The 25,544-nt window shown below is 41.4% G+C and overlaps 1 protein-coding gene and 2 long non-coding RNA genes across 5 annotated transcripts in view; 2 read left to right on the top strand and 1 right to left on the bottom strand.

Annotated features, from left to right (window-relative positions):
- Positions 1 to 25,544, bottom strand: part of tns2a (tensin 2a) — a 66,484-nt gene that overhangs the window by 34,453 nt on the left and 6,487 nt on the right. For 2 of the 3 annotated variants that reach the window (XM_037773951.1, XM_037773950.1), the window contains exons 2-3: positions 9,110 to 9,215; positions 8,500 to 8,537 (exon numbers count right to left, since the gene is read on the bottom strand). In XM_037773951.1, coding sequence (XP_037629879.1) covers positions 8,500 to 8,537; positions 9,110 to 9,215 — 144 coding nt within the window. Of the gene's footprint in view, positions 1 to 8,499; positions 8,538 to 9,109; positions 9,216 to 19,542; positions 19,690 to 25,544 lie in introns of those variants that run through there. The other variant, XM_037773952.1, reaches the window with a different exon arrangement.
- LOC119490508 lies at positions 9,738 to 10,790 on the top strand. Its single transcript, XR_005207421.1, has 2 exons — positions 9,738 to 10,250; positions 10,426 to 10,790. It is a non-coding gene; the product is annotated as an uncharacterized LOC119490508 (long non-coding RNA).
- Positions 18,901 to 20,070, top strand: LOC119490509. Its single transcript, XR_005207422.1, has 2 exons — positions 18,901 to 19,519; positions 19,673 to 20,070. It is a non-coding gene; the product is annotated as an uncharacterized LOC119490509 (long non-coding RNA).

Genomic DNA, 25,544 nt, shown 5'->3' on the forward strand with positions numbered 1-25,544 from the left:
AATTTAGACAGTACGGGACACGAGACAAGAAGACAGGAATTTAAAAGCCGGCACAAATCGTTACAGTGGATATCACTAACATCTGTGACTCATGTCCTGCACCAGTGTGGGTGTCAATATTTAAGATCCCTGGTAACAGAGATATCCAAACGGTCTCTTCCTGTTAGATTCAAGACTGGCCAAACCCACTGGCCAATTAGTGCGGCTTACGCCCCTGCTGGTACACACACACACACACACACACACACACACACACACACGCACGCACTGTGGACTGGCGGGGTCCCAACTTGGCTAACTTAGCTGTCATGCTTATGGTTTTAACTCTCATCAACATCGCTCCCTCACTTGTTCATTCCCTTGCCCCCCAACACACACACACACACACACACAGCTTTAACTCAAAACACGCCAGCCTATCTCGGCAATTACCAGAGCTGTCTGTGATAAAGCGGTGACTCCTTTAGTCCGGGGAGACAGTCCCCGTCTCTGTAATGTTAAAGTGTTGGATCGTGTTATCCTGAATGACTCACACTGATGAGTATTTGGTGAAGTGCAGAGCCTGCAGGGGGGGATCCAGAGGTCCGGGCTCAAGGCCACAAAACTTTAACCACAGATTACTCACTTATTGATGTTACTCAGATTCCCCCCGAACTACAATTCTGTGATTAGTTCCAGCACCTATTGAAATGATTCAGAAGGCTGTTTACAGTAAACTGTTTGAATGAATATTTCAATGTTTTTTTTTTTGCCTTGTTGTAAATATTTCAGCCATGGCCCACAAAATCGTTAAACACTATATGCTGTGGCTGACATGTTTTGACAGCAATGAGTGACATCTTCCTATAGTAACATCACTGTAACAACCAGGAAGAGATTTGACCATTTGACAGGAAGTCTGTAGGGTGAGGGGGATGTTGGGTCAGCTGTGATGTGTGAGCTGCATGTTGGGAAAACATGGACTATACGGTGCACTTTTTCTAACCATTATTCCATCATTCCATCTCCTCATCACTTCCTTTGTTCCGTGTCTGTTAGCCGGACCAAAATATAAGTGACATGGACCATGGAGGAAAATGTGATTCTAGCAAAGAGAGAACAGGGCTTAAAGTGGCAGTAGGCAGAATATTTTTGGCATCATTGGGGCAAATATTCTATAATAACCTTTCAGCATATTGTAATTCAAGTGTTCTGAGAGAAACTTCTGCACCTCCTCATGGCTCTGTTTTCAGGCTTTAGATAATCTAGCCCGTGACGGGAGACTTTGACCAATCACAGGTCATTTCAGAGAGAGAGAGTGTTCCTATTGGCTGTACTCTGGCTGGTGGGTGGTGCTTGGTATTTCTTCGACAGAACTCAACATGGCTGCTAAACAGTACAAGATGATTCTAAAAACATTTGAAAAATAGGCATTATAGTAACAGAATATTGATTCATATTTGATCAGCGCTGCCTAGTTTGACCGTTTGCTCAAAGTTCACAAGTGATTGATTCGTGGCTCTCATAGACGGCAGCTGGATGGCAGACTCCAGATCAGCTCTGACTGCTTGTTTTCCTCCAGTCTGTGAAACCTTGCAGATGCCGTTAGGAGCACCGGAGGACACAGAGACACATGATTTTTTTGCAGATTAGTCAGGATATAGGGACTTTTTTAACTTTCTTAAATCATATTTGCTCCATTTCTACCCACTGCAGCTTTAAACAGGATCACAGACAGAAAAAAGTAGTTTGCAGACTGTTTCCTCTGCTGTCGCCCTTTCATCTAGAATGCATTTTCTTTACTCAAAATAAAGAGGGGATGGGGAGCAGGACTCTAACCACAACTGTCCTGATGAAAGGCTTTTAGGTCTGAGAAACATCAGCCCCCCCCCGGCCCCCCACACTTCCGCTCTATCTATCTGTACTTTGATTGTACATCCTCTTCTTGTAAAGAGGAGCAGGCAGTGCAAACAGTTCACAGCTTGGTCTCGTGTAAAACGTATTTTGACATGTGCGGCGGATAAGGACCAGAGACGAGGGCAAACCCTGATACACAGAGGGGAAGCAGGGATTGTAATTACTGTGATACACAGCTCTGCTCTGCCAACATACACCATCTGTAGGATGGCTTATCACTCAACCGTTTTTCCAGTCAGGACTATTAGAGTTTATGTTATAGTGTGCTCATCAGACAAACAGACAGTGAGGAAATGATAAATTCAAGCAAATGGTAAGCCAACAAAAAGAAGGAACATAGTTAGAACATAGTTGGGCGGCTATGGCTGAGAGGGTAGAGCAGGTTGTCCACCAATCGGAAGGTCGGTGGTTCGATCCTCGGCTGCTCCGGGTCACATGTCGATGTGTCCTTGAGCAAGACACTTAACCCCAAATTGCTCCCGAAGGCATAGCCATCGGTGTGTGAATGAGTATTTAGATTAGATCCTGATGGGCAAAGTTGGCACCTTAGCAGCCTCTGCCATCAGTGTATGAATGTGTGTGTGAATGGGTGAATACTGACATGTAGTGTAAAGTGCTTTGAGTGGTCGGAAGACTACCTCCAAATAGTTGTAATTTGTTTATGGATTTGGGCTCTGTACAGTATAGATATTAGTGTGGTGCAGGAATGAGCCCTAAAACCTTAAATTGTTGTTTTTTTTAATGGGATTTTGGTTGAAATAAGGTCTGTCTAAGATAATAAGTTTAAGAGATTATAACGTTTTGTTCTACAAATACGTCAGTACATAACCCATTTGTGAATTTTGAAGCCTTTAAGTGTTTTAAAAAAGGCGGTTGGGTTGCTAACAAGTGGTTAAATAAGACTACTAAACGTCATTGCGTCGACTCGTCTGCCTTTACAGCCTCGTTGTGTAAACTCGTGTTCATGCGTCTGCAGTGTAGTTTGTTTACAGCCTAATATTAGCTCTTAAGCTACATTAGCTAATGGCATTGCCAATTACGTTTCGAGGGAGCGCATTGTCTCCCGGATTACGTTTGTTTTTGACGTATTACACGCGTAAGTCTGCCTAGAGAGAAGGTCAGGGTGGATGGATGAAACCAAAAGTAACATACTTATTTGAACCCAAACCACGCTCTTTTACTAAACCTAAACAAGTAGTTTTTTTTGCCTAAACCTTAACAAAATTGAGAAAACGGCAAAAGCGCCACTATAACGGTGATATACGCGTATGTAGAAATGTTGATATGAAATGTATTTTTCAGTTCAGGAACGTTGTGATTCAACATATCCGTGGATTGCAGAAACGTACAATGTCAACACTTTAATCTGGCGACTGGGTTGCACACTTGGTCTGGTGGTAACAGTCAGCCAATCACCACATAACATTGAGTCAGTCCACTCCATGTCCATCTCTAGTCTAATCTACTTGTCAGCCAGACAATAATAGTCAAAGGGTTTCAGCCATACAGTCATTGAGTGAACCATTTCTCCTGTATCAGTCATGGAGTGTTTTTCCCTGACCAGCGGAAATGCCTCTTCTTGCCTAATTAGACAGACGGGCCAGTTAACTCGTCACAGGCTGTATTTCACTAATTTTAATCCTTCCTCCTCCCACTGTTCCCCTCCTCCCTCCCCTCCCCATCTCTGTGTCTTTCCCCAACTTTCCCTCCATCTCTTTGCCCCCGGGCCCCAGTCTCTCTCTCTCTCTCCCCACAATTCCCTGTGGACTACATTTTCCACTTGGGATCAAAGATAAGGAACTGTTCTCTGAGAGAACATGCTGAAATAAACTTGTTTATGGCCAACACATTCTCACGGCAGTTCGTGAAATAGTCACGAAATTTAATCTATTTGATTTGTGTACATATACGACTTTCAACAACACGTGACGCACGTTTCAATTACCGCTCCAGTATTTTCAAAATAAAACTACGTAGTTAGGTTTAGGAATAGATCGACTTGGATAGGCTTAGGCAACAAACTACTTAATTAGGCTTAGGAAAAGGTCGGCTTGGTTAGGATTAGGCAACAAAACTACTTAGTTAGGTTTAGGAAAAGAACGCGGTTGGAGGTTTAAATCATTCTGGAAGTGCTGTAACTTAAATACGGAAGTTACGCAACAAATAAATCAACTTTGACTTCTGGTTTCACACGGGACACAAACACCGGTCTCCTGGGTGAAAGTTCTGTGTTTTTTGACCCATCCATCCACCACGACCTCCTCCTTACGTGGCGTTCACCACTCTTTATACTTCCCGGTTCACAAATACATGGATTACATACGAATTGATTTCGTGCTGACCATCACAAAATTTGTTTTTAATTCGTGTCTATGTAGAGGAATCAATACATTCGATTTTGTGACTATTTCAACAACTGCTGTGCGACTGGGCTGTTATGGCCTTCTGTTTGTGCGTGTGTGTTTGTGTCTCAGTGTGTTTTTAATAGAATAGAGATGGGTCAGCTGGAGGCAAAGAGTAGAGAACAGGAAAACATACTGTACTTTACAAGACTACTTATCATCACCAATCATTCTCTCTTTAGGAGGGGAGTTTGAGAACGAGGGTTTTTCCAGAGAACTGGAGCAAAAGCACTGACGGGATCCTGGACGGTGTGGTAATGAGTTGATTTGTCACAGAGCTTACGGCAACACCAGACGGGTGGAGATGCAAATAGAAGCCTTGGGGGAGAACAGGATGGCTTATAGATGACAAAGGGCAGATCTCCAGATGTGTGAGTGCACATAAACACGGTAAATATGCTCACGGAGGAGGGTGAAGGTGGTCGATTCATGCACAAGGTTCTAGGTAATAACTGCCAAATGTGAATGAGGTGCAAGTGAGGAAACACCTTGAACTAATACGACTTGTAACACCAGTAAGAACAGCTGTTTAGCACAAGTCACTCCCTATAAGGCTAAAGCTCATCAGCTATAGGCGGGCAGACAGCTGGGATCTGCTATTTAGATCTTTACGTCTCTATCGTCACAAAATAATTATTACAGATTGATGCCATCCCAGCTCCATCCCGACTTAGATTTCCCCCTACATGCATGGTTAGATAACAGCTGAGATGAACACAGCAGCCAGTTCATCCCCCCCCACCCCTTATCTGACCTCTCCCTTCCTGGGCAACAGCGATGGATATCGCTCTCAAACAACCAGTCAACAACCACACATCAGGCAGTCACAGTAAGGCTAATAAACAACATCCTGCTTCTTTCTGTAATCAATCCTAACAATTAAGTTTACCCAGAATTTATGTAGAACAAAGATAAATCAATTTTTTTGCAATGATTTGCTGTTTTATCTGCTCTCTTGCAACATTTCTAGATTTACTTTCCAAAAGGAGATAACAGTATGAAAAATTAGATATTCTAATATCATGATTGTAGCCTTTTAGTGACCCAACATTGCTCGTGCCATTTAAAATAAATAACATTGATAGAGTTTCTCTTCAGCCCCCTTTTTCTCCTCCAGAAATAGTTAGGGAAACAGCTAGCCTGACTCTGTCCAAAGCAAAGGTGTAGTAATGTCAACTTGTGAATTGAGTAACATGCAAGAAACCATTCCACCTTAAAATTTGCCGGAGGCTGCCGGCAGCCTTTGAGCAGCAGTGCCGCATAATATTCTCAACATGATGAAACTATTCATAAAGTCTGTCTAACATTTGATCGTGTTGTCAGTTATAGTTGACTGATGTATGTAAACTTGCCACTAAGGCTGTCAAAGTTAATGGGATAATGACGCAGCAAAGCAAATATGTTTTAACGCCAATAATTTCCTTAAGGCAATTCTTCGGAAGTTGTAACGGACGCAGTTTTAAAGCTAGAGTGAAGATACTGGTATCATATGAAAAAAAAAAATGTAAGGAATCCATTGGTACCAACCATGTCATACTAGCTTGTCGCGAAGGAGGTTAAATAACGCTCCAAACGTGCGCTAAATGTTGGCAAAGAAAAAGTGTCATGGTCAAGGGATTCCATTGACCTCTGACCTCAAGATATTTGAATGAAAATGGGTTCTATGGGTACCCACGAGACATGCCCACTTTATGATAATCACATGCAGTTTATGGCAAGTCATAGTCAAGTCAGCACACTGACACACTGACAGCTGTTGTTGCCTGTTGGGCTGCTACACCTTCTACGTTGTAAAAGTGAAAGTGAAACTTAAAAGCAACACATTCTAACATGTTGTAAAACTGAATGAAACGTCACGTTTTGAACACAAACAAAAAGGGTTTTTTAGGCAACGAAACTACAACTTCTTTAGGTTTAGACAACAAAACTACAACTTCTTACTTCTTTAGGTTTAGGCAACAAAACTACAACTTCTTTAGGTTTAGGCAACAAAAAACAAACATTGTGTTTTGGGTTAAATAACTCCAAACAAGGAAGGCAAACTCCAGTCTCCTTGGTGAAAACCCTGTGTTCTGACTTCCACTTCTGCTCCTGTCTTAATTACTACAGTCGCTGTCGTGTTCTTTTATACCTTCTATCGGTGATCTACCATGTGAATAGATGATAAAACCTACTAGTGGGTGTAGTAGGCCCCTATTGACCCACATGTATGGGGCTTATAGTGATTGATAACGCCTATTTAACAGCCTGACAACAGTCTAATCGATTGTTATATCAAACACAAGATTAACATACCCAGAGGCAAACCAACTTGTAAACTCCAAGCAAAGATCAAAGCCTACATCACAAGTTGTAGTGAAAAGTCAGATTTTATTTTTTTTTATTGCATGTGCTGTTTCAAAGCCATCCTTTCATCTCTGGTCTCATCCTCAGGGCTCTCCTCTCCTCAGATAAAAGACAAGAGGAAGGGGCGACGCTGGAGGAATGAGGCTCGTCTTTGCCACATGCCTTCGCCCTTGGCTTTCTCTCTTTCGCCTGCTGCTGCCTGCCAAGGCTCCCTGCTTCAGCCTCTACCCCCTCTTCATCACTTTGGCCATGGCTTGCATTCTCCCCCTCTGCATCCCTCTGTCTATTCATTGCACCATCCCCTCCATCAATGATCCTTTCACAGAGGCAGCAGTGTGGGGTTTGAGCAAGGTTTGCAGCTCTTTCTGAGGAATGCAACTGAGCTGCCTTCATATTAGCAGAGATCTTGAGACTTCTGCCCGGATAGAGCCACTGTCATGTGTCTTTTCACACCTCACTGGCATTACAATCTATTAAACAGCTCAGATAAGAATTAACATGTTGTTCCTACAGTTCAGTGCAGTCACATGAATCTCTACGAACAAGGATGGCTATCTCCCAGAGGCCTGTCCCATTAAGATTAGTGGGTCAGCATCTGGGCTTAACCTTGAATTAGTGGGGTCATGGTGATGGCTGGCGATGACTGCACAACAACAAAAAGATATTAATAAGATAAGACAACAATGCTTTAAACAATGCAACAAAGCATTATCTTTCACTGTTATATTTTTCTCATATTCATCCAGTTCCTCTGAAGATAAAACCATGAATGTCTCCTGCCCATATTTACCACAGTCTACTTAATATGTTGCATATTTGGCATCGTTAACAGTTTCCTTTATTACATTTATTTGTTTATTGAATGTTTTGACCTGTCATGAGACCTCAGGTCACTGACTTGATGAGTCCATGTGACTGCAATTCATTTGGTGGAGCTTGACAGTAGTTTCCGTCCAAATGTTGCGCAATTTGAACCAAATTTACAGAAAGAAGGCAAAAGAAAATGTGAAAGTTTCCGGTTTTCATTGCACTTTGTCACATTTTGTTCATAAACTTTTTTCACTTCAGCTAAGCCTAAAAACTATTTTGCAATATTTCAACGAGAAGAAGTGGATGTAGTCACTGTGATGTCACCCATTGATTTGTCGACTACGGTTCTGAAGCCTTGAGTTTGTAATTTTGGCCGCCGCCATCTTGTTTTTTTGCAACCAGAAGTGGTTGCACTACTTTTGTTCCCTACCTGTTCCTGGCACTGTACAGTGTGCCATAAGCTCTACTGTTTCCACCCGGTCGGCAATATACTGTAGTTACACCAAATATCCGGCGGAGGAGAGCTGCTCGCAGCACCGTGGCTCAGTTTAAGATGCGCTCGCCGCACATCTCACCATCACAGCAAAGCCGTCGTGCCGTGGCGCAAGCCATTGGAAATAACGCGTTTCAGAGCGCAGCGGTGCCGTTGTCGCATTGTATCTGAAAGGGCCTTCAGTGAGTGAGAGAAGGAGAGAGAAATGGACAGTACTACAAAAAAGAAATACTCAAGCAGGTGCAAAAATGACTGAATGAATGAAAACTGATGAATATTAGCCTAAGTTCACCCCTGAGGGGCAAATTATTCACTTTACTTTCCTGAGAATTAAAAGCAAATTAAAAGTAGGCCTATTTGACAAAAATGTTGTTGCAGTGTCTTTATTATTTTGTTATTTTCATTCTTTAAAAGTCACTAGAATAAAGCAAACAAAGTCTCTCAAACTCCTACAGACCCCCCCCCCCCTCTTTGTTTTTGAAATCCTCCCTATTTTTTAGGTCTCAAGGTTGGTGGCAAGTATGAGTGGGGGGGTGTGAGGTGGATTCTTACCTTGGCCTCACACTTCCTGTGGGTGGCTGTCTTGCATACTATAAAGAATGACAGAAGGGAAGGAGAGAGGACAGAAAAAAAACACAACAAAAATGAGTATATGAGTTTAGTAATGTGTTCAACCTGCTTTCTATCGGTCTACGCAACTCTAATTCCCATTTGATTTGATTTCATGTCAATCAGTAAAAATCTTGATATCATCCTGCTATATTACTGTACAAGTGATCTCTGCATCCTATGACTTACAATGTGAAGGGAAACACACACCGAGGTTATGACACGTATCACAACACCAGTACCTTCTTTTGCATATGGGCTGACAATCTGAATATGCAACTGTGCTACTTTGCGTCGACGTTTGATGTGACTCAGTTGTTTTGTCACATTCGTTCCCCAGATTTGTCAGAATGCCGCGTCCGGTGTGTGCTACAGAGATCAAATGACGCTACGCTACGTGACGCAGCTTGAGTGTGCTGCCGTTGATTCATTTATATGTGACACATCCTACGTGACATTCCTTAGCATGTTCGCGTTGGTCCTTTAGAGTTACTTAGTCGTGAGTGACCAAACTGTGACACCAACAACGACAACACGTAACGGAAACGTTTACCTCTGCAGAAGGAGCCGACGGCGTCGACGTTCTGACGGCACACGCTGCACTGCCGCTTCTTCTTAAAGGTCTTTTCCTTGAAGACGTGGGGCTCTCCTTTCCCCCCCTGCAGACACACAAACACACACACACAAGGGAAAATGAGATTCACACTTTAGAAACCCGATACAGGACCAGACGTGGCAACACAGCAGTCTGCGAGGGCAGCCTACTCTCAGAAACAATGCGAGAATCCTCGTTTGACCTTCGTCCAAGAAGTTTAACCCTCCCTCCGCTTCCATCTGACAGGATGAAAACAAGACGCACAAAGAAATTGGACTTCCCCAACTCTTTTCATGAAAGGAAAGAAAGAAGAAAACAAAGTAATGGCTTGTGAGTTTGTGGACTTTAGTAATGAAAGGAGTTCAGAACTGTCAGCTTTAACCTTTGTGTATGACAGAGCAGGGAGCATATATATGTGCACAACTACAACTCCATTCTCTACTCCCTTTGCCTCTTGAACTTCTGTTCTGGTTGTGTAACTGTCTTCCAGTAATAATCCTTGTGGTTCCCGCCCATACCACACTATAATCCTTAGTGTGTGTGTGTGCATTTGTGAGTGTGTGAGAAGGTTTGGGAAAGAGGAAAAGACGAGCAAATGTGTTAGTTTAATTCTTAAAAAAGAGAGCGATGAAAAGCGAAAGTAAAATAAATCAACCCCTTTTTCTTTCTCATGTTCACATTTGTCACAACATGTGTTAACGTCTGTGTTAGGGTGTGTACATCAGTGTGTGTGTGTGTGTGTGTGTGGTAGGGAGCCAATCCCGCCCAGTGCCTCTTTGTTGCCCAACATGGGATCACATCCACAGATGACTGGGCCTGACGTGACTCTGTGGAGGCTTTGAACATGAGAACACTAACAACCCAGGGCTAAGTATGGGGATTGCTTAGCATGTTTTCTTCCATGGATACATAACGGGAGGAGGGAAATGAGTGTGGGTAGGGGTGGGCATGTGAAAAAACAGTTTGTGCAATGTCATGCTGAACGGCAGCACACGTAGTCTGGAAACTAGCAGGTATCCAGTCAAAAGTGTGTAGGATTTGTCGACAAATAGTGTTTCTACTCTGTCCATCAACATCATCACCACGAGAAAACAGCGATGTAAGAAGGCTACTCGGTATCCATGTTTCCATATAGCTTTGGATAATTAACGTGATACAACACATAAAGGGTTTTTTGTTTCCTCTGTGTGTGCTTTTCCTCCTTGGTAACAAAGAAAGGGTGCTGTTTACACACTTTTTTCCATCATCCTGCCGCTCTGACTCTTTCTTTCTAGGGACCGGACAGTGTTTGGACAGCTGCCTGCCTGGCATCACCCTCTGCCAGCCGTGTTAAGCGGCCGCTGGCCTGCTTCAGTTGCAAGTGTACTACGACCGCAGCACCCTGGATTGGTGGAGGTGGACCGACCGGGTGGGTGGCTCAGCGGCTGCTGGCGGTGGTGGTGGTGGTGGGCTGTTATGTAACATGGTGCGGTCAGAGGATTGACGTCCCTCTTTAAAAGTCATGAATTTTGGAAATTTCTTCTGTTTTGGTTAATCTCTAGACTCAGCATGACTTGGCCCGTTCTCGTTTGCGCTTTTCTCGCAGTAACAAACCAAAGTCCACACAGACTTCATTAAAGTTTCATGTTTTTTCATCTTATCTTGATCCTGTTTTGATGAATCTTTGATTTGGCTCTCCTCCTTTACTACTCCAAGTCCAGCCTTGCCTGAACCCCGAACATAATAAATGCCGCTTCGCCTCATGACCAAGTTAACAACCTCATGTATGCCTTGCTCATTAGCTCTGCCTTGACATTTATGCCTAATGACCACATATGTTAGATATATACTGTACTTTGACACACACAGTCACAAAAGAACACCAAACTTCTTCTCGTGTTTTTGTAGATTATAGTAGTATGCCCTCATTCTCTTCTGTGCAATACTCTTGTGAAGTATGTATGTGTGTGTATGTGTAGGCATGCACGAGTATACACATGGGGCCCATGGTGAGTTTAAAAAAGCAGCCAGTTACTGTCAGCTAGAACCGCAGCGGTGATGTGGGCTGAGAGATAAACACATAGATGAGAGGTTGGCAGCATTCTTCCTGTTTCAGACACAATCAAGACCACTATATAGTCCAACCACATGGCAATCATGGTCAGATGGTGATACACCACTCTGCTACTGAATGCTGTATAAGGTCTTAGATGGATTGACAGCAATAATATAAGCTGCTATACTCTGGTTCATGTGAGAGGACATGATGGTGAGTCTTCACTGATGAAAACCACTTTATATTTCATGCAACCGACATGCAACAGTTGCCTATTGGGGTTAAGGCCCTGACAGTGAACGTTCCCGGTTGGCGTCCGGCTGGGGATCTTTGGCCTTGCTCAGACCTGGCATTAACATGCATCCTGAGTGATCCTAACACAAGTGGACAGCTTTAAGTACGTCTGTTCACATCTGGCATTAGAATTCCGTCTCCACATGCGTCTCCAGTGACCACTTGTGATCCGACGCCACTTCCCAGCTGTATATGCGAATAAACACGTAGTAAACACATGGCTGATACAGCAGATGTTGTGATGTAATATTACATGAATGTTGGTAGTAATATCCTACATATTTGTGAATTCGGGTAAATTTTATTAACATGAACTATGTAGTCTATAGATAAGATATATTTTAATATAATACAGTTGTACTGACAGAATACAGTAGAGCACAGAGGCCGTTTCCATGCTGCGTGGCAGACTAGCCTATGTCGTAACCTTTGTTTTGTTTGTTGAAAAATAGTTAAATTTTAAAATTCACATTAGCTAGAGCACAATTGAGTATTTAAAGGTGCTCAATACGGAATTCAGAGCATATCTATTGCCTCCAAACGGCTCTTAACATGGAAGCGGCTGAAACGGTGGCTAGCAGCTAGCGGTGCTAACAACAGCAACAGCGCTGACCAGTGCTACAGCGCTACACTTCAACTACAAGCCATGGGTTGGGACAGCGTTATCAGCTGTAACCGCCGTATGAGCGTAGTGCAAAGCGGCGGCCATAAGCTAGCCAGAGAGGCACAACAGATAGACTCACATACACCAAATGGCATGCGCAGCCGGCCCGGCTACGTAAGCAAAGCACAGAGAAGCTCGGATCATAACACACACAGGGAGAGCGACTTCATTCTCTGCTCAGGTAGCCATTAGTCCACTATATCTTTACATTACAAATAGTTGCTTGCTCCTATATTCATGCTGTGAATTTCGAATTTAGCACCTTTAACATTAACATATGTAATTATCGTAAGAAAGAAAAAGGGATCAAATATTATGATATCAATATTATGTTACGTTAATGCCTATTTCTCTCCTCAAATATTTTCAGAATCATCTTGTAGTGTACTGTTTAGCTGTAAAATGAGAACGTTTGTGACACGGCAGCCATTGTGAAATCTCCGGGAAATCTCTTGAAGGAACGCCAAGTTCCGGTCAGATGACCGGAGCATAGCCAATAGGAACGCTCTCTCTCTGAAATGACCTGTGATTGGTCAAAGTCTCCCGTCACGGGCTAGATTTTTTTAAAGCCTGAAAACAGAGCCATGATGAGGAGAAGAAGTCTCTCAGAACACTTGAATTACAATATGCTGAAAGGTTATTATGGAATTTTTGCCCAATGATGCCAAAAATATACTGCCTACTGCCACTCTAATTAAGGAAAGCAAACTTGGTTAACTACCAAAATCTATCGAAATAACTCTGTTCAGCTTGGGAGTCCAGCAAAAGGAAACCTCAGTGAAGGAGGTTTACAACTTTGAGAGGAGGATTAGAACAGAGGAAGCAGAAAACAGCTGGAAGAGCCTGAGTGTATATAAGCACTAAAAACAACCTGTGATGCTGAGCCCGGTCCCCAGGATAGTAATTACTGTCACCACTGTAATGGATAAAAAACATCGTCCCTTGGTAAAACATGTGTTATTCGGTATTTAGTGAGCTAATAAAGATACCGGTTAGATCATCTCTGTTGCCTGAGAGAAAACAAGAAGGGAAACATTCAAAAAGAGAAAACAAATCGACATATTCACTCATACTGTAAAAAACAACAACATCTGGATCCATCTGCCATCTCTGACAGACCCTCACAAGCACACAGTACATGTGACCATCTGAGCTACAAAGCGTCCACCAGCTGGGACCTGCCTACATTTCCACAGAAGTGACACAAGTTGTAAACAGCTACCTGAGACCTCAGGAAGAAAAACCTCTACACACACAAACACTGACTCACGTACAGACGTGTGTCCCTGCAGACCGTCGGTGGAAACAGACAGCCTTACCCTTTCCTCTTCCCGTCCCCGTCCCCGTCCCCGTGTCCACCCCACCCCACCCCACCCTTATGCAAGGACAGACCCCACCTCCCCCCTACAACATCAGCTACGCACAATAAGGTCTTTTTCTAATATTTTTAGCTTTCTGGCAGAAAAATGAACTTGGGGTTTCTAGAGTCAAAGAAACGCTTTCTAACCCGAAACCCCTCACCTTCCTCGCCGCACGTCTGCCAGCTGTCACTGAACAGTAGCTGGATTGAACGAGGGAGGGATACAAGAGATGCACACACACAGGCAGAGATTTATGCATACAAATGTCAAAACAAATACACACACACACACACACACACACACACACATCACTGGAAACTCTCTTGCTCCTTCCTTCTTCTTTCTCTCTCCAAAAATAGTCTTGATATTTAGACAAAGATGGGCATTGTGTGGGAGTGGTACATTACTGACTACAGGCCTGGATACCGTGACCTCAGCTTCAGCTGCAGATGGTCAGCGAGGGCACATGTCGAACGAAGCCTTGAGGGGGAAACTCTCGTACTGATTTTGTCCGTAGAAGAACTCTGTGATTGTCACTCATAATGGAACTTCTTTTTCTTTTTCTTTTTTTTTTTCAGGCCAAGCACTTTGCACTTTGCTTTGTGTCAGTTCTGCACAGCCAAACGTCTGATCATTTGATCATGCTGACCTATTTCCTATGTGATTCATCTTCTATTGCTTGAATTTGTCTCTGATAACCACCAAGCTAAACTGCATGAAATGAAAACATTTTAAAATTTTTTTCTCAAGTCACTGACATGGCTTGTTCTCTCACTGATAAATAGGGCTGTGTATTGGCGAGAATCTGGCGATACGATACGTATCATGATACAGGGGTTACGATTCAATATGTTGTGATATATTGAGATTTTTTAATCTAATTTTAGGAATACTGTCATAGTATAAAGAACACACCACCATATGCATAAAATATGAGTAAAAAAAGTTTACTTTTTTATTTAGATATTTTCCTAAAAGTCCCCAGAAGTGTATGATTCAACTTTTTCCCATGGTCTAGTGTTAAAAAAGTTGCAATAAACAGCAATATCGAATTACAATACTCGTAGAATCGCAATACTTAAAAATCGCAATTCATATCGAATCAGCACCCAAGTATCGTGATAGTATCGAATAGGGATATACAGTAGGTGTATCGTCCCAGCCCTGATATGCAGTTGTACTCTGCAACACCTGTAAACAGACTTCAATTTGTAAAAATCAGTTGAGTTCCCCTTTAATCATTTGGTCAACAAATACAGAAAATAGTGGAAAACTCCCATCATAATTTACTCCATAATTTTACAGTACTATAAATATGTTGTTCTAGAGGCTTGGTGACGTCGGGACAACCGGGAACATGCTAGCAGTAGTCAGCCACAAAAGCTCTCTAGGTTTCTTTCTCTTTTCGCTGTACTGGGCCGTTTATTCCCTCCCTGGTATTTGTTCTCAGGCCATCATTTCATTCATCAAAGAGTTATTAAATGAGAAAAAGCTCTCCTTCTCCTCACTGATATTTAGCAAACTTGTTAGCTCAGTTTCTAATGGGACAATGATTTCATACAGTTTATTCAAAAGATGTGTTTGTAACGGTCCAAAACCTAAATATATCTAGTTTACATGAATCCCCTGACCAAAATATATTATATTTAGCAAAGCAGCTTTTCTCATTGACAATCACATACTTAGTCTCCTGCAATAACAGGAAACATTCTTCGGTCCTTGACTCTCAGTTTCAATGGAAATGCCCCGAGTCTCCTTTTTGTGACAGGAATGTTTAATATCAATCAGAAATGGACAACAAGCCAACAGTTTGCAATGTCTGATTACTCCCCTGTGTTTTATGCACTACAACACACACACAGTGGTGTGTTTGAGACTTCTTGTGTACTTAAATCCCACCCTCCGCCCTCCATTGAGAGTGTCTCACAAGGGTCTGGGTATCCGGGTTCCTGCATCATTTGTTGGCATCACATTCAGCGTGTGTGTTAATACATGAGTCAATTCATTTGTATATGTGTGTGTGTGTTCGAAGGGTGGGACAAGCAGTGGAAGGAACAGGGACGGCCTGTTCCCGAGGTGAGGTCAGAGTGCCGCCATGATACACTTCCGTTCCGTAGGCCTCCTGCTGCTAACACACACACACACATAGAGAATGGTCTCATTGCTCCAGCAGCACCACCAACACCCCCTGCTGCAGTTGTTGATATTTACTGGCAAAATGCACCTCACATCTGTTTTGCCTCAAAATGTAACCCCTGTACTGTGAAGTGGCCTCAGAAATTGGATGACATCATCAAGGGATGATGTTTAAGTGATGGTGAAGTGTTAGTTTGGACCAGATCTGATCTGATTGCAGCCTCAGACTATAGACTGTACTGTATGTAAGAAGTGGACGTAGCGGACTTGAGTCTCAGCATTTTGGCCATCGCCATCTTGGTTTTTGCCCGTCGCCATCTTGGTTTTTGCAACCAGAAGTGACACGAGAGGGTGGAGCTGCGTACAACCGAACGCTGAATAAGACATTTACAGGCGACCAAAATGTCACACTTAACTTTCAGGAACTGTAAACACACTGTGAAAGGGTTAAAGACTTTACGTCACAAAAAACATCCAAACCAGACAACGCTGTGGTAGCGACCTGTCAATCACAAGGTAGCCCCGCCCCAAAGCATGCTTTATCAGACGATAAAATAGGCATTTTACTTTCAATGGGAACATAATTTACTAAATGAACATCATGCTGTATTTAAGAAGACTTGAAACTAGTGATTGAGACCATAAACTCATGTTTACAGTGTTTACTGAGGTAATAAATCAAGTGAGAAATAGGATCATTTTCTCATAGACTTCTATTCAATCAGACTTCTTTTTGCAACCAGAGGAGTCGCCCCCTGCTGGCTATTGGAAAGAACGCAGGTTTGAGGCACTTCTGCATTGGCTTCACTTTTCAGAACCAGGAGGTTGCCCCTTGACTCACAGAAGAAATTCCGTTCCAAGGAAACTTGTCGCTGCTCTTGCTGGACTATAATGCGAATCATTTACATCCATTCTGTTTTATTGCTGCAGGGTTTTCCAGGTGAGAGTGAATGGCTGCTACTGTAGATTTGAACTCAGTGTAACTGCATCTGGCACATGGGAATGTGAACCAGACTCTGTTTCAGCCTCTCGGCCCGGCGGCGAACAGGGAGCATCCCAAGTAAACACATCAAACTCAGTTACACCCAATACTTTCAAATATAGAATACCTACTGTACACTGAGTATAACAACATCTGATCAAAATCTACATTACATATGGTTCACATAGGAGACGTAATGCTAACGACCACACTGTTATCAGGAGAGGAAAGGTTGGAGAGGTTGGACAATGTTATCTTGTTTTTATTGCGTAGCTGTTTTCCTCGTGTCGCAAAGCAGGATAGGAGTTCTGACAAGGGATCATGATACGGAGCCAACACTAATTGTCGGATGTACGAGCCACACAACAGCCATTAATCAGTGTAGGCATGCATACTTACAGTATGGTTACTACACCGAGTTTGATCATGCACACATTATGACAGATTTTTGTTGACAGCATTCTTTTAGTCGACTCGTTCTCATGATGTGCCCTTGGGAAAACTGTACATTGCACACGCTCAACCATAGCTTGTCATCACAATCTGACAAGGCTGGAAGCAACAAATCAATTGTGTAAGTCAAGCCTACTTTTCTTTAACAAGCACGCACAGTTTTTGACCAAATTGCAACTCAACTATTTGGGAACATTTTTGTCAGGGCTGTCGAAGTTAACGCGATAACGCATTAACAAATTTGTTTTATCTAGAGTGAAGATACTGGCATCATATGAAACAAGAAAACCTAAAGAATCCATTGGTACCAACCATGTCATACTAGCTTGTCATGAAGGAGGTTTAATAACGCTCCAAACTTACACAAATTTTTGGCGAGGAAAATCTGGCATGGTCATTTTGTAAGGGGTCTCTTGACCTCTGATCTCAAGATATGTGAATGAAAATGGTTTCTATGGGTACCCACGAGTCTCCACTTTGCAGACATGCCCACTTTATGATAATCACATGCAGTTTGGGGCAAGTCATAGTCAAGTCAGCACACTGACACACTGACAGCTGTTGTTGCCTGTTGGGCTGCAGTTTGCCATGTTATGATTTGACCATATTTTTTATGCTACATGCAGTACCTGTGAGGATTTCTGGACAATATCTGTCATTGTTTTGTGTTATTAATTTGATTTCCAATAATAAATATATACATACATTTGCATGAAGCATATTCGCCCACTCCCGTGTTGATAAGAGTATTAAATACTTGAAAAGTCTATTAAAAGACATAAAAATATTTTTATTATTATTATTATTATTATTATTATTATTTTTTTTAATTTATTTTATTTTTCATTATTTTATTTTATTTTATGCTTGTTTTTTGTATCTGGGGTTGATATGTTTCAGTCTGTCGGTAGATGTTACCTTTTTATTTGTGATGAAAATTTTAAAAAGTAACTAAAAAAGCAGTCAAGGCTAAATGTGCAATCCCCTGTTAAGTCATTTTACCATTTACAATGTTATTGTTGTTACAAAACCTGGGATTATATGTGTGGATTTTACATTATAAACCAAACAACATCAAACAAACAGACAAAAAGACCATAAATAAATAAATAATAATGAATATATTAGTTTTGAAACATGTAGGCATATTAGAAAGACATTAAATATCAATATAAAGAGCTACACCCACTGGGGCTTATAGGTGTCCCACTTTAAGGCAACTCACCCTAAAATTATTCCAAATACTTTAAGATTGTCTTTTAAAGCTGAAGTAGACGAGATTAGAGCAAATATGATTAAAAAAAGTTATTTTAATAAAATGGTTGCTATATCGTGACAGTAGTGCATGAAACAGGTAACCTGAAAAAAAACATGTGCCTCTGTGTCCTCCGGTGCTCCTAACAACATCTGCAAGATTTCACAGACCGGGGTAAAACAAGCAGTAAGAGCTGATCTGAGGTCTGCTGTCCAGCTGCCGTCTATGAGAGCCGGCTGTCAATCACTCGCGAACTCTGAGCAACCGGTCAAACTAGGCAGCGCTGATCAAATATGAATCAATATTCTGTTACGTTAATGCCTATTTTAATGTTATCTAGCTGTAAAATGAGAAAGTTTGTGATGCGGCAGTCATTGTAAAATCTGTTGAAGAAACGCCAAGTTCCGTTCACATGATCGGAGCACAGCCAATAAGAACGCTCTCTCTCTTAAATGACCTGTGATTGGATTTTTTAAGATTTTCTAAAGCCTGAAAACAGAGCCATGAGGAGGTGCAGAAGTCTAGTTTTCTCTCAGAACACTTGAATTACAAGATGCTGAAAGGTTATTATGGGATTTTTGCCCAATTATGCCAAAAGCATATTCTGCCTACTGAAGCTTTAATGAAACTATTGATATTATTATGTGAAAGATATCAGAGAAACATATGACTCCATAAAAGAATACCCATAAATAAAAAAATGTTGGTTTTACTCTGATGTTTATTCTGATGCACATGCGCTCATGAGAAACACACTAACATGACTTTGCGACATTAACAATAACTGACTGGTGCTGACGCAGTAGGGGGGGGGGGGGCTTATTAATGCATCATATGACTCTATTCAGAAGACTTTATGTCACTTTAATGAAGTGTGACGCATCGAGCAAATTCTCTGAGAACCAGTTTAGTCTCCATGTTTGTGATAATAGTGAAATAACAACAACATGTAATCTGTGTATAACTGTGAATAAGCAGCAGGCCTATAATAAGCAGACAGCTCATACAACATGATTTCTCTCCAGAAGACAGATTGACTCAGTGCGCAACTGCACAGCCAACACATGAAAACTCAGCATCACACATCCAACATCCAAAACTCCTTCAAACTCTCTGTTAGTTAACTTTAAATGACCGATCACTGAAATCTAAGACAAACACAATCAGACACCAACTTTTTCTCTCCAGGTTTACAGACTTTGTGATCTTACCTTGTTCATTTTCCCGCTAATCATATTCCCTGGTTTAAGAGCTGCCCCTCATTCTGAGAGCAGACCATCAGTAACATGGCCTGCCTCTGAGATCACTTGTTTTCTTTACTCTGGTCCACCCTCCTCACAGAGACTAGCTGGGTGGAGCTACACGCAGCTAAAGAGCATGGTGGAGTACTATTACTGGAATCTCACCCTGTGATTGGTCGGTTTCTGGATGGGAGCGTAAGGATACTCGATCAGGATTGGCTGAAATAAACACTATAATATTCCTTAGAAAAACCTCTGGTGTGATTGAGGTGATTCATCCCTCTTCATAGGCTATAGTATTAGTTTCATCACATAGATCACAAACCTTTACAGTATCCCTAAATACATTAAATGATGTTGCTGTTCAATATTATGGTCATAAGTAATTTAAAAATAAAAAAATGTAAATCACTGTAATTAAATAACCACAGAATCAGCCCTTTCCTTCATAACAAGGTCAAAATGATGGTGGGTCTGGGTGTGACTTGGTCCAAAAAACAAAAAAATCTAAGAGGCATTAAACCTTAGCATGTAAACAAACAAACATGTGGCTCACACGCACATACTGAGGCGTTTTAATTATGGGTTTCATGTGCGCGAGGTGGCTCTGGGCCTCCTCCTCTCCTCCTACAGTATACACCACCATTATTACATGTGTAACAGACATGTTTATGTCAACAAATAGCACATGAACTTAATGCAGTCTGAACAAAATGTATGTATTATATATATATATATATATATATATATATTATTATTATTATTATTATTATTAGGGCTGTCAAATATTTAATCATGGTTAATCACAAATTAACACATTTTTTATCAATTCAAAATGTACCTTAAAGGGAGATTTGTCAAGTATTTAACACTCTTATCAACATGGGAGTGGGTAAATATGCTGCTTTATGCAAATGTATTTATACATTTATTACTGGAAATCAATTAACAACACCAAACAATGACACATATTGTCCAGAAACCCTCACAGGTACTGCATTTAGCATAACAAATATGCTCAAATCATAACATGGCAAACTGCAGCCCAACAGGCAACAACAGCTGTCAGTGTGTCAGTGTGCTGACTTGACTATGACTTGCCCCAAACTGCATGTGATTATCATAAAGTGGGCATGTCTGTAAAGGGGAGACTCGTGGGTACCCATAGGACCCATTTTCATTCACATATCTGGAGGTCAGAGGTCAAGGGACCCCTTTGACAGTTTTTCCTCGCCAAAATGTTACACAAGTTTTGGGCGTTATTTAATCTGCTTCGCGACAAGCTAGTATGACGTGTTTGGTACCAATGGATTCTTTATGTTTTCTAGTTTCATATATGCCAGTATCTTAAGTCTAGCTTTAAAATAACCTGAATATCGCAAGTTGAGTTAGTGCATCCAAGACGTTAGTGGCGTTAAAACACATTTGCGTTCATGCTTTATTATCACGTTAACTTTGACAGCCCTAGTCCAGTGGTCCCCAACCCTTTTTGTTTGGATGTATCCCCACTGCCGAAGGAGCTCCTCATCATCACCACCCACTATCCTATTCCACATGTTCATTTGTATTGTTTTTAAACTTGGTGTTATATAATATCATTAAAGCTAGGGTTGGTAATCTTAAGAAACTAGCAAGAGTACGCTTGATTTTTAGAAATAATCATACCAAAAAAAAAAACAGCCTAGTTTCCAAGTGTGCAGCTACGCAGGCAGACAGGTAGCCCGTCCAATCTGTCCATTCAGGCCAAATTAAATGATTGGACTGGCTCATTACAGTCCTGTGGCAGCCAAATATACCTGACTTTTTTTCTTTTCTTTTTTGTCAGTGCATTTGATTTGTTTATTGCTGTCGGGATGTAAAGAGAATTTCAAATATATAAAAAAAGTTTTGAAGAATATTACTTCTCTGATCACTTGCTGACTATCGGAGCCAGAAGGTAATGCTCTCTCTCTCTGAAATGACCTGTGATTGGTCAATGTCTCTCGTCACGGGCTAGATTTTTTAAAGCCTGAAAACAGAGCCATGAGGAGGAGCAGAAGTCTAGTTTTCTCTCAGAACACTTGAATTACAATATGCTGAAAGGTTATTATGGAATTTTTTCCCAATGATGCCAAAAATATACTGCCTACTGAGGCTTTAACACAAATATATAGATTTTCTGATAAGTTTTATGTTCATTTTTTTTTTAAATAAACCTGACCTGATCTACCCCACGATCTGTCCACGTACCCTCTGGTAACTGGTGGTGGGAATCACTGTTCAAAAGGCCCCCTCCTCATTTTGGGCTCTGTGCAGTCAGCACCCTTAATCTCTCACAATATACCCTCCCAACACACACAAACAGAGATGTGCCTTGATGAACATCTGCACTGAGACAGCTGTGGAGTAGTGAGCTAGTGAGTTAGTAGCAGCATCTAGTGGTGAAATAAGAGAATTGCACCAGGTGAGGTGTCTCTTGATATGAATCACCTTTGTAATGTTTCTTTAAACGTAACTTCTGTAGCTGATGAGTCTCAGGAAAAATGTTCATACCCTTCCTCACCTAACAAACATTATCATCATTAATACATAGACCACCTAGCTCTGTGATACTGTGAATGGAGATGCAGTGTTTGAAATTAGACTGAAAACATGAATAAGACAAAACCAGTTTGAGCTGGTTAACTATAATCCAAACAAGTAAAACATTCTTGCATCAAACATGGTGATATACATCTTTAATTCCTTGCCAAACTCTCTGTACATGCTTATGGTTGCAATTATACTCTATATGTGCCCATGTGTGCATAGAGGTTCATTCTTTTTGATTCGCCTGTCTTAAATTGTTAGCCCATAATATTCCACAGCCTCAGACTCCTCCTGCACACAGCATTATTTCTCTCTGCTGTCTCCTCAGTCCCTTAGTCATTTCCATATGTGTTAGATTGATTTGCAGGTACAGCATATCCCCACCAACCAATCAATCAATCAATCAATCAATCAATCAAACTTTATGTATATAGCACCTTTCAAACAAGTCAAATGCAGTTCAAAGTGCTGGACAGACGATTGTGTTAAAAATGGATTTAGAGACTAATGCACACCAAAACAATTAATATAAAAGTTAATTGAATAAGAAAACAATAAAAGATGGGTATCTAAGATAATAAAAGATAAATAAAATACAAGGAAATAAAAATAACAATAAAAATAAATGATGAAACTACACAAAATAAGCAGATTGAATTAAAATAATGACATTTTTAATAAAATAAAATAGAATAAAAGAGATAATAATGATCAGCAATAAAATGATGATTAAACAAAATAGAGTAAAATAAACACTATAATGATGATGATAAATAAAATAAGTATAAACAATAAAAAACATAAAATTATAAAACACTACATAAAAGCCAGACTAAATAGATGGGTTTTTAGTTTACGTTTAAAAATATCAATATTTTCAGCTCCTCTCAGTTCCTCTGGGAGGTTGTTCCAGCGGCTGAAAGCAGCATCACCACATGTTTTTGTTCTGCTTTGTGGAACAACTAAAAGAGAAGAACTGGATGATCTGAGGGGGCCTTCCTTGTTCATATACCAAAAGCATTTCTGCAAGGTAGTCTGGTGCAAGGCCATGTAGTGTAAACTAATAAAATAATTTTAAAAACTAACAGGTAACCAGTGCAAAGACTTTAAAATCGAGCGTAATGTGTGCTCTCCTTTTAGCTTTAGTCAGCACTTGTGCAGCAGAATCTTGAATTAATTGTAGCTGATTTATTGTATTCTTTGGTAGACCAGAAAGGAGTGTGTTACAATAGTCAAGCCTGCTAGTTCTAAAAGCATGCATCAGTTTCTCTGTGTTGCTCAGAGAGAGAAAATCTGTGAATCAGTGAATCAATCAGTGAGAACGTGACTGTGAGTCAGAACGTATATAAATGCAATGCCCCCCAAAACAACACGTGCAGTAATGCAGTCCACTCCTTATGCTCATAGCCCAAGAATTTCCGGTTCATGACAGAAAAAAAGGAGGACTGATAGATTTGGGGGGGTTTAATTGTTGGTGGAATTTTCAGCTCCCTTTCTTTTGGATCATGGCAGGGTGAGGGGAGGGAAAGAGGTGATGAAGAGGGGGGGAGAGATGGATTAAGAGAAGCAGAGAACAAAGGTGAAAAAGGTAATAGGGACGGAAGGTGGGGTGTATGGGGAGGCCACATGCAACACTACAAAAATACAGAGGGACCATGTGAGACAGGAAGCTGGTGCTTCGGATTGGAATGAGGGGGTGAGTCAGTGAGTAAAGTGGGGGAGGGTCGTGTTAGAGGAAAGATGGGGATGAGGAAAGAGGGGGACGCTTTTGCAGAAACATTGAATATAATCCAGATTCAAGCTTTCTCTGCACTAAATGACCATAGTCGACAACATAATGCAAGGTGTTTTTTTTCTAGTCCATCTATTTAGACTTTAGAGTGTTGAGGAAGTGGAAGGACTTGGATCACGCTTGTAGGTAAATGAGAAAGAGGGGGACGAAACACGGGCCAAGAGGAAACGAGGGGAGGAGGAGGCTAGAAAAGGGGGCCGTGTAGCTTTGACGGAGGATTGTGTAGGACAGCACTAAGCCAAAGACTGATAAGGTGCAGCTGTTGAAGGAGCGAAAGCGCGAGAAAGCAGTGGGTGAGATGCTGATGACACAGTCGAGCACATGTTCACATTTATTGTGCCAATGAGTTCAATAAAATCCTTTCAGTCAGCTCGGGTGCTCGGTCCCAACGACATTTTTTCGAAACTTGGGGAAACATAAAGTTGGACATTTCTGACTAGAAAAGAAAATATTCCGTACATAGTTCACTGTGAGGTGTTTCTTTTAAGGGTGGTGCTGGGACTGCACATGCAGGAAATGGTTTATGTCTTTCCCTTTTCCCCTCGATCGGCTTTCATGTTGCGTGCCCGCTACACGCAACAACAAGCATTCCTCAAATCCTGCTCGGAGTTTGGGACAGATCATTGTTTTCAAGCCGCAGGAATCTAGTGAGCCACCCCCCGAGTCTGGGGTTTAAGTAGGAATTCATCTTTTTTCTGACGTGCAGGAGTGTGAGAATCACTTCTATTCTACTACTCTGTTTTCTTCTGGACGTTGTGGGGGGGGGGGGGGGTCTATATTTAACCCTAACTGGTCAGTGTTCCTTCCTGTGTTGGGTGTGTGTTTGTAGTGAATGCCTGTGGCTCGAGGCCTCTGTATCGGTCATGGCCAATCTAAACTTTGTTGCTCATAAGAAATTACAGGGACGCTAGACAAATACATATAAAACCGCTGTCACAGTGCCAGGTCTCTTTGTATTTCTAGAGTCAACAACACTCACAAAAAAGAGCAGAACTAGTGGGTTTACAAATTTGACTTTGTATCCTCAGTGGTGACGAACAGCGGGTTCAAAGAGTAGAATGAACTTCAATTTCTCGATCACTAGCATTATAAACAGCTACCAGTGAGCTTGGCAAGCTTAGAAGCCAGAACACTTCCTGTAGAGTTAGGGACAAAGCACTACTACCAAAGAACGTATATTGCTAAGAAGTGGAAGTCAATTGTTTGTTCCATTGCAACGTCAGCGCCCAGCAGCAGAGCTACGCCTCCGCCATTTTGGACTGAAAGCGCCAGTTAAACGTCCGCCTACAAAGTACCGTACAAAAGTAAAACAAAATGATTTCTATTCTATTGTCATCATGTTAATGTCTCTACCGAAATGGCCTGTGTTGAACACTAAAAATATTATAAACATGCATACTATTATAACTGTTTACTTACTTACTTATTTATTTATTAGACTTTTTGTCCGCTAGCTTCCCAGAGGAGCATAACATGAGCGATGAACATAAATAAAAGTTAGAAAAATCCAGCACACAGATTTTGAGAGCAATCTCAAAACCTTTCATGTCAAGGATCCAAAGTGGATGTCCAATAGACCACAGACCATGGATGTATAAGAGGTTGTGTCCTG

This window comes from Sebastes umbrosus, chromosome 6 (genome assembly GCF_015220745.1).
Source record: "Sebastes umbrosus isolate fSebUmb1 chromosome 6, fSebUmb1.pri, whole genome shotgun sequence".
Taxonomy (NCBI): domain Eukaryota; kingdom Metazoa; phylum Chordata; class Actinopteri; order Perciformes; family Sebastidae; genus Sebastes; species Sebastes umbrosus.